This window comes from Vitis riparia, chromosome 12 (assembly GCF_004353265.1).
Source record: "Vitis riparia cultivar Riparia Gloire de Montpellier isolate 1030 chromosome 12, EGFV_Vit.rip_1.0, whole genome shotgun sequence".
In the NCBI taxonomy this organism is placed as follows: Eukaryota; Viridiplantae; Streptophyta; class Magnoliopsida; order Vitales; family Vitaceae; genus Vitis; species Vitis riparia.
In genome coordinates this window covers 19,790,691-19,805,887 of record NC_048442.1, presented here as the reverse complement: position 1 = coordinate 19,805,887, position 15,197 = coordinate 19,790,691, and the positions used below count along the sequence as shown (strand labels likewise).

Sequence of the window (15,197 nt, the reverse complement as noted above, 5' to 3'; positions counted from 1 at the left end):
AATAATTTTTATATATACAATTCATTTAAATTAAAAAAATTATTCAATTTTGAAAATTTTACACTAGTTATAATTTTCTTAAACAAATAACTTTTTAAATGAAAAAACACGAAAAACAATTTGTTCTTTGAACAACAAAAAAACAATAAAAACATTTTTTTTATTGTTATAAAAAAGTGGTTTTTGATAACACGAGAAATACAAAAAACAAAAATACACTCCCTTCCCAAACATGTTTTTAGTGTTTTTTTTTTTTTTTTTTCAATAACAAAAACAGTTCTTGAAAACAATAATCAAATAGGCCCTTCGATTTTTGTTAAAAGTTATGGGTCATTCTTAAATGCCATAAAACACTTTTCAGTACTATATAAAAAAAGTATTAGTTAATCTCAAGTTACTCCATGTATTGCTTTGTACCTTATTGTTACTTTTTATTTATCTCCTATGTCTATATACTAATTCTCATTTCTTTATACTTGAGTCTAATATATTTATATCATAATTTAATAATCCAAATTCTACCATGCCTTTGAACGATCCAAATTGTAAATTTGGTATAACACTGAATTAGTATCTTAGCATTCTCTTGAGCTAATTCATACTAGAATTTATTTGACATTAATATGGATACAGATGAATACATTTCCTTCCAATGTAGAATGGATGACACGGGGCTTAAACCTTGGACTCCAAGGTCAGGGCATGGGGCCATGACCACCCTGTTGCTTATGCTTTATTGTTAGAAGTTGCAAACCAAAAATAAATAACATGATTCATTTTAAATTTAAATAATACATATATAAATAATATAATATTTTTTAAAATTATAAAATGAAAATTTTTATTTATTTTTTTATTTATAATAATTAAGGAAAAATGTTGAGCCAATACCAATTCCCAATTTTGTGTTTTCCAAAAGGCTAAAACCCTAGCACATGCGCTAAACCCTGAGCTTCTGCAGCCATTTCGGAAGAGAAATGGCCGGTCCACTGCTTCGCTCCCTTTGGTCGACCACCAGGAAGTCTCTCTCCTCCTCTTCCCCGTCGGCCCCTCTCAGGCCATTCCTCTGTCCACGCCCTCATGCCTACGCGCTTCCCCGCTGTTTCTCGGCGGTGGCGGGAGCTGCCGCAGCCGCCGCTCCAGGAAGCTCCCTGGACCCGAACCGGCTCCGGAACGTGGCCGTGATTGCACATGTGGATCATGGGAAGACCACCCTGATGGACCGGCTCCTCCGGCAGTGTGGCGCCGACATCCCCCACGAGCGCGCCCTCGACTCCATCAGTCTCGAGCGCGAGCGCGGCATCACCATTGCTTCCAAGGTCCTATTCTCACTAACCATAAAGATCCTTCCTTTGGTTTCCGAAAGAATTTGGGAAAAGAAAGAGTTTTGATTTAGTTTTGTTTCTGGTGTATTTGATTTAGTGAGAATGCACAGGTATAGTATGTTTGATTGATTCCTAGTCTTTGTTTTTTCGTTTCTTACTGTTTCTCGGCAACCAGGTGGACTATATTTGATTATGATGATGTGGTTTGCTTTATGGACTTTCTTGTATGGTTGGATTGGATCACCAATTGCTTTGATTGTTCTTTTCATCCCCAAACACTTTATTCTATTCCCTATCAATTATTTGCAGGTTACGGCCATTTTGTGGAAGGAAAACGAACTAAATATGGTTGATACACCCGGCCATGCGGACTTTGGTGGTGAAGTATGTTTCTGCTGAGATTTCTTCATAGTACCAATATTTTGTTAATGGTTTAAAAGATAAAGAGTTGGTTGAAGGCTGAGGAATATTTAGCAGTTAACCCTTGAGCTACTTATTATATCATGGATTTTTTTCCCTATGATCAGTGATGTTGATGCTAAAACAAAAGCCCATAACCCAAATGATTTGACCTTTTGAGGGAAAAAAATGTGTATTATTGGTGAAGAATTGAATATGGGATGTAATTCTAAGGAAGAGTAATGAATTAATGAAAAACTACCTTGCATTATTTCCCTTTACCACCTGCTATAGAAATGCTTCATGTAAAGCAAATCCTTAATAACTTGAGAATAATTATCATGCAGATACTGTGAGTTTAGTAAAAAGATGGGAACAGTAAAAAGAAGGGACTAATTTGGAGCATATGGTCCTAGGTTTCAAAATGGTAAATATGCAGGTTACATGCCCTGAACATAAGATGGTGTTTTAACTGTGAGCTTCTAATACTCAACCATAAGGCTTTTCTATTGTGCCTTGCTCTGAGGTGCTTCTAGGTGTAAGCTTTACTTACACACTGGTTTGCAAGTTTTCTTGTTTTTATTTTGCTAGATCACTAAGTTGATCCTTGTATAATTACTTTTTCTGTTGGTTAGGTTGAGCGGGTTGTTGGCATGGTTGAAGGAGCAGTTTTAGTTGTAGATGCTGGTGAAGGTCCCCTTGCACAAACAAAGTTTGTCCTTGCAAAAGCCTTAAAATATGGATTACGCCCTATTCTTCTTCTAAACAAAGTAGACCGTCCTGCAGGTGTGACTTTCTATAGCATATATATATATATATATATATATATATATATATATATATATATATATATTTTAAATTTTATACATGAAGTGTTATTTTTATGCAATTTTTAGTGATGTTCTTTTGATTATCAAAGCAAAACATAGATAAATAAAATAAAAAGATAAAAAGGCAAGATGATGATCAATTGCTTCCATAAAGACAAGGTCTTTAAAAATTATGTTTTCGCACTACCACCTCCCATTTCATCCTCTCCCTTGCATTTTTTTTTTTTTTCCAAATTCCAACTTATGATTTCTCGTGTTTTCTTTTGTTAAACATTGTACCCTTACACATATGTCCTTCCCTTTTACAATTCTATGTAAGATTAGATTTTTTTTTTCCAGTTTATGTCTTATAGAAGATTCAAAGTCTTCATAATATTCTTAGCTAGTTAACTTGGTTTAGAGAGATGAAGAATTGGTGCTATCGGTTTTTTGTCATCTCAAGGCTTCGACTGCTTGGCTGTTTACCTTTTTTGATGGGGTTGTGGATGCGGAAAATTTCCATTAGAGCAGGTCTAGATCTGGTCACGAGAGTCTTTTTTGCCCATCATAGGCCATCAAATGAGGTTGATTGTTCCTTTTCACTTTGTTGGTCTATGGTAGAAGGTAGTTAATGTTTATTTCAAAAGGAGACTCCCCTTTAGGAATTAGGATGGGCCAGGATGGTTTCTTCGTTTTTATTGCCACCACTTGAAATAAAAGTCTTATCTGAAAGCTATGCTGGTTGAGAAGTGGCCTGTTCTACTGCTAAACGTGTCTTCTCCAGGGAGTGAGGTGACTAAAATATCCTGGGAGTTTTGAATAGTTGCATTTGAGAGTATGGTGTTTGGTGGTTAGGATTGGTGCCATGTATGCTATTTCTTTGATGGGGCTTTCCTGAAGTTGTGGGTAAATGCTTTATGGGGGGTTTCTTAAGTGGTTAAGATTTATGATGTGAAGGACTATTTCTTATGAGTGGGCTAATCATGTGTTGGTGGAAAAGTAGGGTTTATTTAATGGTGAGCATTATTTCTTGACTGATGAGTGCAGTTCACTAAGTGTTTTAGAGAAGAGGTTTCTTATGGAATTGTTGTTTTAGTAGATTGGGTTTCCAATCCTCCATCTTAAGGGAGGTTGGAATGAGTTGGAAACTGATAGGGAGAATTTGCTTTGTCAACAATGATACTGCTCAATCTTGTATAACAAATGGGCTTGTATGTTGATGGAGGCCTGGAAAATGTCAAATCCTTTTTCTAATTCCCTTTGGGGCTCGTCCAATCACTTTCATTGTTCATGTTTGGTGAGAATTGATTGGGAGAGTGGGATTTGTTATGAATTTCTTTGAGGATCAAATACTAGAAGAGATTTAATGGAAGGTGCTTTGCAAATGATTGAACATTTGTATCTTGGATGTGGTGGATGCTTGACATCATAACGACACTGTGATTTGAATATCCTATAATGGTAGGATTAGGGTACAACTGGGAATGTTATTTTTTGAGTCACATGGAAAATTTTCTTAATGTGGCTAGCTTAATATTGGTAATGTGTGATCACAAAAATCAAATATTATTATTTAGAATTGGATTCTATGGATGGTTGTTTGATTCTCTTTCATTGTGATTTATATTTGATCTTTGTCTATCAAAAAGACTATTTTAAAAAAGAAGGCTTATATTACGTATGAGCTAGGGGAAAATAAAGTCCTAAGCACGGATGGCTTTCCAATAGTTTCTTGGTAAAGTTGTTGGTTCCCTATGAGGAGAAAGGTGATGGACTTTCTCAAGGAGTTCCATGTGATGAGAACTTTGGAAATAAGCCTTAACAACACTTTCTTGGTTCCAAACAGATGTATTTGTGATGGGTTTTCATATGCTTTGAAATTGTTTCGCGCTTGAAAATGGATCTTCAAAAGAGCTTGCTAATTCCCATGGGGGAGGTTTCAATAGTTGGGAGTTGTGTCCTTGGGTGTTGCTTGGGTGAGTTAACCATCATTTATTTGTTTTAATAACCGAGGAACCTTCCATGACCAAGCCTTTAGGACTCTTCATGGAGATCCAAACCTGAGGGTGTCGACCGCCCTGCAACAACTAGCATCGGGTAAATTCAAGGTATCATTAGTGTTCCGGGTAATATCATTTGGAGTCCGTATGTTCCTTCAAAGGTGAGTTTTTTTACTTGGGAAGCTTCTTGGGAGAAGGTCCTTACTCAAGATCAGCTTAAGAGGAGGGGCTGGATCTTACCCAATAGATGTTGCTTGTGTTGCGTTGAAGAGGAAACGATAAACCATATTCTTGTTCACTGTTCTAAGACGAAGATTTTGTGGGATCTTTTGCTTTCTCTTTTTGGGGTCAATTGGGTGTTGCCGTTTTCCGTGAGAGACACTCTATTAAGTTGGTATGTCTCTTTTAAGGACAAGAGTCATAGAAAGGTTTGGCGGGCAGCTCCTCTCTGTTTATTTTGGACAATTTGGAAGGAAAGAAATAGGATAGTCTTTGATAACGAGGCTTTGTCGACTCAAAGATTGAAAAAGTCATTTGTTTGTAATCTCTTATCCTGGGCTAATTCTTCTATAGGTGTAGGGCCTTTATCTTTGTGTAACTTTGTGAATTGGTTGGGTTCTTGTTGAGGGCCGGTGAGTGCTTGTGTTTTTGTTGCTTGTTTTAGGTGTCTCTTGTATACTCCCTGAATGCTTTGGGTTGCCTTTCAAGCTTCCTTTTTTCTAATATATCTTTGTGCTTTTGCCTATCAAAAAAAAAATTAGTGTTCAAACCCAGGACCATGTGCCACTTACTGAGACCACACTTCTCAGTGTTTGTCCTGACCAATTGGGCTACGTAGGATTCAAACCCAGTGTTTGTCTTGACCATGTGCCACTTATTTTTCGCTTTTCTATAAGGGCTTCTTTAAGATTCTATATAATGTGGTGGACAAACATCCCAAAAATACTTTCCTCTTGGAAGAAGCAACATTTGTTCAAGTGGGGTTGGTCAAATCTTATCAAAAGCACTCCTCTTGCTCGTTGGTATATTTCAGTCTTTGTTGTCATCCTTAGGGTAGTTAGAATCTGATTAGGGAAAATCTAAAAGGATCATATATTAGGAAACCATTTTTTCCAAAAAAACAATTTAGTAAAAGTAGACCTCTGTTCCTAGGAACAAATGGGTGTTAGAAGTGTTTCTACCCTGAACAAAGTTTTGCTTGGCTAGTGGCTGTGGAGGTTTTGCAAAAGAGCAAGATTGCTTATTGAACAGGGCAATAATGGGTAAATTTGGTTCTTTCTCTTGGATTCCTTGTTCAGCTAACCAGGTCACATATCAACTAGCCAAACAACAAGCAAAGCATTTGACCTCCTTTGTTGGAGATTTCCTTTCCCCATGAGTGTCCAATGATTGTAATCCTGTATGTATGTGGGTTTTTATGAGGAGGGTCTAGTTTTTATGGTTCTAGCTCGGGGTTACTTTCTATCATATTTGTACATCTTTGAAGGGTTGCTTATCCTTCTTGTATTTTATCAATTGATTGATGAATGAAATGTTTATTTTTTGAAGGAAAAAAAAATAATGGGTAAATTTTGTGTCATTGTGGGGTTGAGGAGTTTTGGTCTAAAACTTGCATCTTGGTTGGGAATGGCTACACAACCATAGATGGTGTGAGGATTCTTTCAAAGAACTAGTGTTTGTAAAATATTTAGAATTGTTTCCAATTGAAATGTGAGAGTCATAGCGCCTTGGGTGGTGAAGGAGGGCAGGGGTCTCTAGAGACATTGTTTTTGTAGGAAGCTCCATGATTGGAAGTTGGAGGGGGGTAGTGGGCTTTCGCAAGCATATCCACATTTTGACTTTACAAGGGATTCTTGAGGATAAGTTAGCAGAGAGGGATGCTTAGCACGAACAATTTTTTGTTAAGTCTTTTTTTTTTTTTGATTAATTTTTTATTAAATCTTTTAATTTATTTTTTATTAAATATTTTAATTTATTTTTCTTTATCTTCTGAAATTTTCTTGCAATTTCTTGCAAAGGAGGTGCCAAACTCATGGGTGCCTCTAAAGGTGTGCTTTTCTACTCGGGAAATAGTTTGGGAAAAGATCCTTATAGTTGATCTAACTCATAAGGACGTTGGGTTTATGGATATTGTTTCTTAAAAGATATAGAGTTAAAAAATCATATCCTTCTCTGATGTTCAAAGGTGTGAATGCTTTGTGATCTCCTTAATTTTATTAGTTCATTAGGTCAAGGCTATGGTGTGCAGGCTTGGTTCCTTTCCTTTTCATCTTTTCCTTCTTGCATTTCGTCACTCTTTGTATACTTTTGTATAATAGGGGGTTTCACTTTCCTTTCTTAGGCATTTTTTCCCTCTAATATCTTATTCATTTTCATATCGTATCAAATTTTCTTTTTACAGGAACTCCTCTTTAAAAAATTTTAAATGGGTGATGTTGATTTCATAAGTCTAGGGTCTGCTTAGGAACTATTCTTGAAAAAGGTTTTTTAGGGCTTGTTTGGTAACTATTTTTGAAAACAGTTGTTTGTTCTCTAGAACAAAAAAAAAGGGAAAACATGTTTGACAACTAGAAAGCAGAAAACAGTTTTCTATTCTTAAAAATAGAAAATAAGGTGTTTTTGGATAATATATTTTAATTGTTTTTAGTTGGTTAATGTACTTATTTATTTAATTTTTAATTGAGAGCCTTTTTGTGATGAAGGATAACTCTTTCTAGGTTAGAAGTGGGGAATTATTTGGGTCCTTCCAAGGCTGCTGTTAGTTGTGAAGATAATTTTTTTATGCTTGAGCATGTTATCAATAGAAATTAGATATGCCAAATTGGTGATGCAAGGAGTGATGAAGAATTGGTTAATCTTTTATACTTTGCAGTGGCTAGAAATCAGAGGCCTTAATATTCTCTTTGTGATGTCAGTTAGTTCATGCCTTGTTTGGTCCAAGAATGGTTTGACGGGTGGTGGATCAAATTTGGCTGCCATAAGAGGAAGGAGTATATTCAGAAAACATTTGAGCAAGTTAAAAGATGTTTTTCTGAAATCTTTCCTTTTTCTGGAATCCCAATGGTAGATTTGTTTGACAGAACTTCTTTTGCAGAGGTTTTGGATTTGTTTTACCAATCTTAATTCAAAATTTGCTTGTGTATGACCTTGCTACATTTGACTAATAAATTTTTAGCCTCTATTTGAATCACAGAAAGTACTTAGGAAAGAAAACAAGTAGGAAGAGATCCCAAATCTCTTGTTTGGTTTGCCTTAAAAATATGAAGAAAATTTGAAAATATAATGAAAATGTTCTAATTCTTCATTGTCCACATATAACAGGAACAAAAATTTGAAAAGACTGGAGAAAACATTTATCAAAGTCAAATGCAATTTTTCTTTTCTTTCATTTTTTCTTTCTTTCTCCATTTTTCCCCTTTCCCTCGTACTTCACATGATCCAAATGGAACTTTAATCTTCAAAAAGTAAAAACTTTCTGGATATGGGAATATGCTAATCCTCCATGTGGATAATCTTGAAAGGAAGCCAATAGCATAAGTTTCTGTTATTTTACATACTGGAAAATTACTTACCAAAAGAAAAAAAAATTGTACATACTGAAAAATTACTGTGTTTTACTTTCCTGTTGAATGATAGGGATTTCTATTGAATTGAAATGTAGGCAAGTTTGTTCACCTAATTGGAAGAAACACATGAAATAAAGTTGAATTTATATAGTTAAACATTGCCACCAGTAGTTCCTAGGGCCAGATTGCCGAAACATTCTCTCTTCTGAATTTCTTTACTGAATTTGCTACTTTTTCTTTGGCGTGCACCAATTCTTCTGTTCTTGATTGTTTTTTTGCAGTTACTGAGGAGAGGTGTGATGAAGTTGAGAGTCTAGTCTTTGATCTTTTTGCAAATCTTGGTGCTACAGGTGCAAGAAATATCTGAAATGGGAAAAAGTTCCATGAATCTAGCTGCTTCTGCTGTGACTTTCACTGGTTTATTTGTTAGTTAGATGATCAAATTTGATAAATTTTCTTGCATTCTTGTTTCAGAGGAGCAGCTGGATTTTCCAGTTCTCTATGCTTCTGCCAAAGAAGGATGGGCTTCCTCCACCTTCACTAAAAGTCCTCCTGATAATACCAAGAGCATGTCAGAGTTGCTTGATGCAATCATAAGACATGTTCCTCCACCAACAGCAAGCCTTGATGCACCTTTTCAAATGCTGGTTAGTAGTTGCCTATAAGCTATAGAGAATCAAGATCATGAAGAGTTCTAAACTGGCAGAAACACAATTTTATTTTTATTTTTTGTAAAGAAAATGTGCAGATTACTTGCTTTTTGCAGTCTTACTATCCTCACTTGATTTGTGAAGCAGCTTGCATTAAAAATATGAGAAATGACTAAACTAGCTCCATTAAAGTTTCAGTTGCTACTGACTGGACAAAGCTAGGCATCACATGAAGGTTCCTGCAGATTAGGCATTAGAGTTTCATGATCAAAGACTCTGGTGGTATTGCAAACAAATGATATTCCCTAGTTATTTATTTTTTACTAAAAAAGTTTCACAGTTGTTTGATTTATACAAGAAGTAGCTTATGATTCACTTTAGTTAGTAGTGGTGGTACCCATGTTCATCGGCAAGAACAATCACCAACCTTTATAGGAAGAGTAACCATACAAACCTTAGGAAGCTCATTTTTTCTGTTGAAGACCAGTATGTACCTTTCTTAAATAGGTGGGTAGTTGATGGCAACTCCTACACATCTTTGGATGATTGACCACCTTATAAAACTCAGAAAGGAGCATTCTTTCTCTGCATTTGACTGTTTGGGCCAGTACTTATATTTCTCAACTTGTTAAATAGTTGAATTCCTAGGCATCTTTAGATTTATATTCACTGGAATTGTTTCTTTTCTTTTCTTGCTCACACTTCCTCCTCTTTTTCAGTTTCTTTACTGCCTTTTTTTCTTCAAGCTTTTCTTATTTAGTTGGGAACATTGGAAAATATATTTGACAGTTTATTTCAGGTTTCCATGATGGAAAAAGATTTTTATCTTGGGCGAATATTGACTGGACGTGTTTCTTCTGGTGTTATCCGTGTTGGGGACAGAGTACATGGACTTCGTAGCACAGATTCTGGAGTGGAGAAAATTGAAGAGGGAAAGGTTTGTGGTTCCTTATTTGTTGCAGTTGAAATGCTGATAATAAAATCTATGAGACAATGTTTTAAATCTCAGTTTAATGAATTCTGGTCCTCGTGTGATTTGATGATGGTAGTAGTCTATAATGGTTTGTCCCCTTTCCTATCCATCCATGTTCTTTATGCAGCTTATATTGGGGCTATATGGAACTCATGGTTTTTTTTTTTTCTTTTTGTGGTGCATAATAAAAAAAGGAGAGTTCAAAATCGTGTCTGGAATGTTGGGGAAGAAAGTTCTTACTCCTTTCGTGTCTGTGTGCATGCATGCTACTCGTTTCTTTATTTTTCACTTTAATGTTTTATGTCTAATGTCCTTGAGTGAGCCCACTCATTTGGTGAATGCTTCATTATAGTAAAAGATGTTAATTTGCCATATGCCAACCCTGAAATTTGTTCAATTGTGTATTTGATTTTAGATATTGTGATCTACCCATTTGCACTAAATTATCAAAAATTTCTTAACAATCACTGATCTGCATGATTATTATTTTATAATTTTAAATATTGCACATAGCCAAGCTTAATAGGAATGGGCCACCATAAATGGTATCTGAATATAATTATCTTGTTTTTTTTTTTTTTGATAAGTCTGAATATAATTATCTTGTTAGTCAAGATGCTATGTATTCTTGCTGAATTGGCCATTTTACGGCACTTCCTTTAATTTTGTGCTTCATCTGGTTGGTGCTCCCTATCTTGAGTGGGCTTGACGTTTCTTTGTTACTTGAAAAAGAATAAATGAAGAGGCCCAACATTTTAATTCCTTGCATTTGTTCATGTCTAGAACCCATGGTCTGTCAAGTATAGGCAACCCCAAACAAAAATGCTCATGTCTATTATATTCCTACTTCTTCCTACATATCTAAACAAATGACACTCAGAGGGATCTTTAAAAACCTTGTCACTTCTCCTGAAAGTGAAATGCATTGTGTCAAGCCAAGTATCATTTCACCTGCTTTAATGAAGACTTAAGAAAATAGTTATAAAAAAAATTGATCATATCATTAGAATTAGTAAAAGGAAATTTTATTTAATTATATCTCCTCTTATCTCACAATTTCCTATGAAATGTAGCCAAAATTGATTGTTATGTCAAATAAAATTGGAAAATTCTTTATGTTAAAATCAATATCATTACGTTCTACAACTAGAAATTCAATTATATGGGTTAACTTCATATTTGTTCTCTTGTAGGTTCTGAAACTAATGAAAAAGAAGGGTACAAACATGGTTTTAATTGATAGTGCAGGAGCTGGTGATATAATATCAATGGCTGGGTTGACAAGTCCATCTATTGGACATACAGTGGCGAATGTGGAGGTCAGTACATCCATTTTATATTGCTTCTGCCAAGGGTCAACAATGCTTTTCATCCTTTATTCTTTTCACTACTCTTTATCAAAGAACTGGTTTTGCCGATACTACTAATGACAAATTTCTGTAAGACCACTCTCCACTTAAGCAAATCATTGATGCCTGCTCTTCTTTCAAAGAGCAAAGACTATTGTACTTGTGTGTTGTAAAATTGCATGATTTTCTGGCCCCTCATTCAAATTGAGGTTGCAGTACTTTGAGTAGCCGTACCTGGCTACCATGATATGACTAACAGGTTTGTGCAGCCTCTACCAGATGACGCTTTTCTTAGGTTGGAAATGGTTGTTTTAGTTATGTAGTCTTGTTTCTGCTGCATCTGCATCTGCATCTCAACTTAGTTTTAACCTGTCAGGGGTATGAACTGTCATACTTATAGCTACCTGGCCTTTCTTTGAAAGATTTTTGGAAATCTATTTTTAGCTATTTAAACTTTAGGATGTTTCTTGTATTGCTTTCTTACTGAATCTTCAAATTGTGGTCTGCCAGGTTATGACTGCACTGCCCACTGTTGAGTTGGATCCCCCAACCATTTCCATGACCTTTAGCGTCAATGACTCTCCACTGGCTGGTCGTGATGGCACCCATGTAAGTTGAAAATTTTGCTTTCTTCTTTGTCATTAATTACTTCTTGGTACCATATCCTTAATGTTTTGTTCTTCAATCTGGGTGTAAATGTGCTACTTTGATTTTGAACTTCCATAAGAGTATTTCCATGTTGTGAGGGACAGAAGCTCAAAACCTGTGTTGTATAGACTCAAAACACTGGACAGATTTCCCATCACTTGGACATGCTGGCATGGGAAAATATAAGAAAACAATACAAGGGCATGGCAACTATAATTAAATAGTCTTACCCATAAAAAAAAAAAAACTATCATTAAATAGTCTCATTGTTTTTTTAGTCTCCTCCCTCCTTTATAGTCTTCTCTAATTTGAAAAACCAAAGTAGGGCATATTATAAATTTGACTTTGGAATGCCATTGCCTCTAGTGGAATCCAGACTTTGAATTCATGTTTCTATGGTATACCATTCGTCCAAATAAGTTTAATATCATTACGAGTGAAAAGATGTATTATTGTAACTGTGCTTGTTGAACCTGTGTTCAGGTCTGTTCCACATTTATATATTCTTTTTGTTTGATGTGTCTGTAAATATTTGTGTTATGTTAATGTCTAGCATGGTCACAACTCCCTATGTTTGTGCTAATTATTCAAATCAGGACCAAAGGAATCAACTGTAAGGAGTGATCTAGTTTAATTTGGAGGTGTTAGGGACCCAAAAAGAATGCGGACCAAGATACTAAGAGAAAGACATGGTTGGCCTGTGAAGTTACAGATGATGTGGGTCCACTAGAGTTGAATGGTGAAAGAGGATTTGTTTGTTCAATCTAAAGTAGTTTGAATTTAATGATTTTCTGAATTGAGTTGAGTTGAGATCTAATATTTTTTAAACCAAAAAAAGAATTGCTCAAAACTTAGCTGGGATTTGTTGTCACATTGTAAATATTTTGATGGAAAGAATAGTTGTAAAATAAATCTCTATTTCTCTCTCTCTCTGGAATTTAAGGCTTTTTGAATTGAGTTAAGATCTAATATTTTTTTAATTACAAAAAAGAAAAGCTTGAAAGTTAGCTCTGATTTGTGGTCACATTGTAAATATATTAATGGAAAGGCCTTTGAGGCGTGGCTCAAGTGGTAAAGGGTTGGGGAGGGTTTGTGGGAGGTTCTAGGTTCAACTCCCAATGAAGACAAAAATATACCTATCAAAATATACATATGTATGTGTGTGTGTGTTTTCTCCATCTCTTTTATAATCACTTTGAAGCGATTATTTGGTGAGATTTTTCTTCTGCTACTATGTGAAGCATTACAAATCCCTTGTATAGAAAAAAAAAACCCGTTCTGTTCCCCTAGCCTGAATTCCTCTAACATCTTACGATGTGCTATATCTAGTTCCATGTCCATTTTCCCCTTTGGATTTTGTTTAAAATTTTTCTCTGTGCCATGTTTTAGATGTGGTGCTTCACCTTGGTCAAAGATAGGTTTTCTTCTATGCTTGATACTGTGTCTTCTTCTTTGCCCAAGAAATCCTGGACTGCTTTACTAGCAGTAAAGTCCTAATTTTGATTTATTATAGTTAACTGGTGGAAAAATTGGTGACCGATTAATGGCGGAAGCAGAAACAAATCTAGCCATAAATGTGCTTCCAGGATTATCAGAATCATATGAAGTTCAGGGGAGGGGAGAGCTTCAACTGGGTGAGTTCCGTTAATCATTTATCCATCTTCTATCTCATATTTTACCAAGTTAAAGCAAAAAAGGAAAAGTTCATATTATACTGCTACTTTTCCCTTTTACGTCTCAAATTTTGTTCGCCATTAAGTTCAATTGTCTTCTGAATGTGGTTTTTATGTTGTGCAAAACAGGTATCTTAATTGAGAATATGAGGCGTGAAGGATTTGAGCTCTCCGTCTCACCACCTAAAGTCATGTGAGTATCGTTGGTTGCTAGAATGAGACCCCCTTTCTCCTTTCCTTTTTACTCTAGTAGCAGATGTTCTAAGTAGGTTGATGATCAAAGCAGAGGAAACTAGGATAATTGAGGGTTTCTTTGTGGGGAGGGATATGACTAGAGTGTCTTTGTTACAGTTTGCTGATGACACCATCTTTTTCTCTAAAGCCTCTATAGAACATCTTCAAAACCTCAAGATTATCCTTTTGGTTTTTGGGCAAGTATATGGTTTAAAAATCAACTTAGAAAAAAGCACCATTTCAGGTATTAACACTAGGTAGGAGCTGTTGTCTAGTTTGGCTTTGGTTTTGGAATGCAGAGTGTCAGAGTGACCTTTGTCTTATTTAGGCCTTCCTTTGGGAGGGAACCCAAAGACAATAGACTTTTGGGATCCGGTGGTTGAGAGAATTTCGAGGAGGCTGGATGGGTGGAAAAAGACCTTTTTGTCTTTGGGAGGGAGGATTACTTTAATTCAGTCTTGTCTGTCTCACATCCTTAGCTACTTCCTCGCCCTCTTTAAAATCCCAATATCAATAGCTTCAAAGATTGAGAAGATGCAAAAGGATTTTCTTTGGTCTGGGGTGGGGGAAGGGAAGAAAGATCATCTTATCAGATGAGAGGTTGTTAGTAGACTAAAGGAGTTAGGAGGTTTGGGCTTTGGGAAGACTTCTATGAGAAATATTGCTCTCTTAGGGAAATGACTTTGGAAGTTCCCTAGAGAAAGGAGTGGTCTTTGGCATAAGGTTATTGCGAGTATATATGGGACACATCCTAATGGATGGGACGCCAACACGGTGGTTAGATGGTCACACAGATGTCCTTGGAAGGCTATTGCTCAAGTTTTCCAGGAGTTTTCCCCTTTTGTCCGCCTAGTGATGGGCAATGGGGAGAGAATTCGGTTCTGGGAAGATCTTTTGTGGGGTAACCAAACTTTGTGCTCTCAATTTGCTGATCTTTACAGAGTTATTTCTGTGAAAAACCTCACTGTCTCAAATGTCCTTGGCAATTTCTTACCACTGTCTTGGAATTTTAACTTTCGCCGCAATCTAACGGATTCAGAAATTGATCTCCTTCAGAGATTAATGTCCTCCCTTAGTTTTGTGATTTTCTCTCATTCTTCATCAGATTCAAGAGCGTGGTCTTTGTCTTCGCCAGGTTTGTTTTCAGTGAAATCTTTTTTCTTGACCTTGTCAAAAGTCTCAAATCCTTTATTGTTCCTTTCGGCCAAGTTCTTATGGAGCTCAAAAGTCCCTTCAAAGATTAAGGCCCTCGCTTGGTTAGTAGCACATGGGAAGGTAAACACTAATGACAAGTTGCAATTGAGAAGACCCTACAAAGCCCTTTGTCCTCAATGATGCATTCTTTGCAAAGGAAATGGAGAGTCGATTGACCACATTTTTCTTCATTGTCCCGTTACCATTGGACTTTGGCATAGGTTGTTCAATCTAGTAGGATTGGTTTGGGTCCCTCTAGGGAGCCTTGAGGACATGTTGGTTATTACTTTTAAAGGCTTGGGGAACTCATTAAGAGGCAAGACACTTTGGCAAATTGCTTGCCTTACTTTGATTTGGATGGTGTGGCAAGAGAGAAA

General features: G+C 36.0%; 1 protein-coding gene across 1 annotated transcript in view; it reads left to right on the top strand.

Moving 5' to 3' along the window:
- The first annotated feature begins 932 nt into the window (after positions 1-932).
- The window catches only part of LOC117926769 (50S ribosomal subunit assembly factor BipA), a 30,919-nt gene continuing 16,654 nt past the window's right edge, over positions 933-15,197 (top strand). The window contains exons 1-10 of the mRNA XM_034846057.1: positions 933-1,319; positions 1,635-1,709; positions 2,360-2,510; positions 8,381-8,449; positions 8,574-8,746; positions 9,549-9,686; positions 10,916-11,041; positions 11,582-11,680; positions 13,233-13,353; positions 13,522-13,585. Coding sequence (XP_034701948.1) covers positions 978-1,319; positions 1,635-1,709; positions 2,360-2,510; positions 8,381-8,449; positions 8,574-8,746; positions 9,549-9,686; positions 10,916-11,041; positions 11,582-11,680; positions 13,233-13,353; positions 13,522-13,585 — 1,358 coding nt within the window. The 5' untranslated portion in view covers positions 933-977. The remainder of the gene's footprint in view (positions 1,320-1,634; positions 1,710-2,359; positions 2,511-8,380; positions 8,450-8,573; positions 8,747-9,548; positions 9,687-10,915; positions 11,042-11,581; positions 11,681-13,232; positions 13,354-13,521; positions 13,586-15,197) is intronic.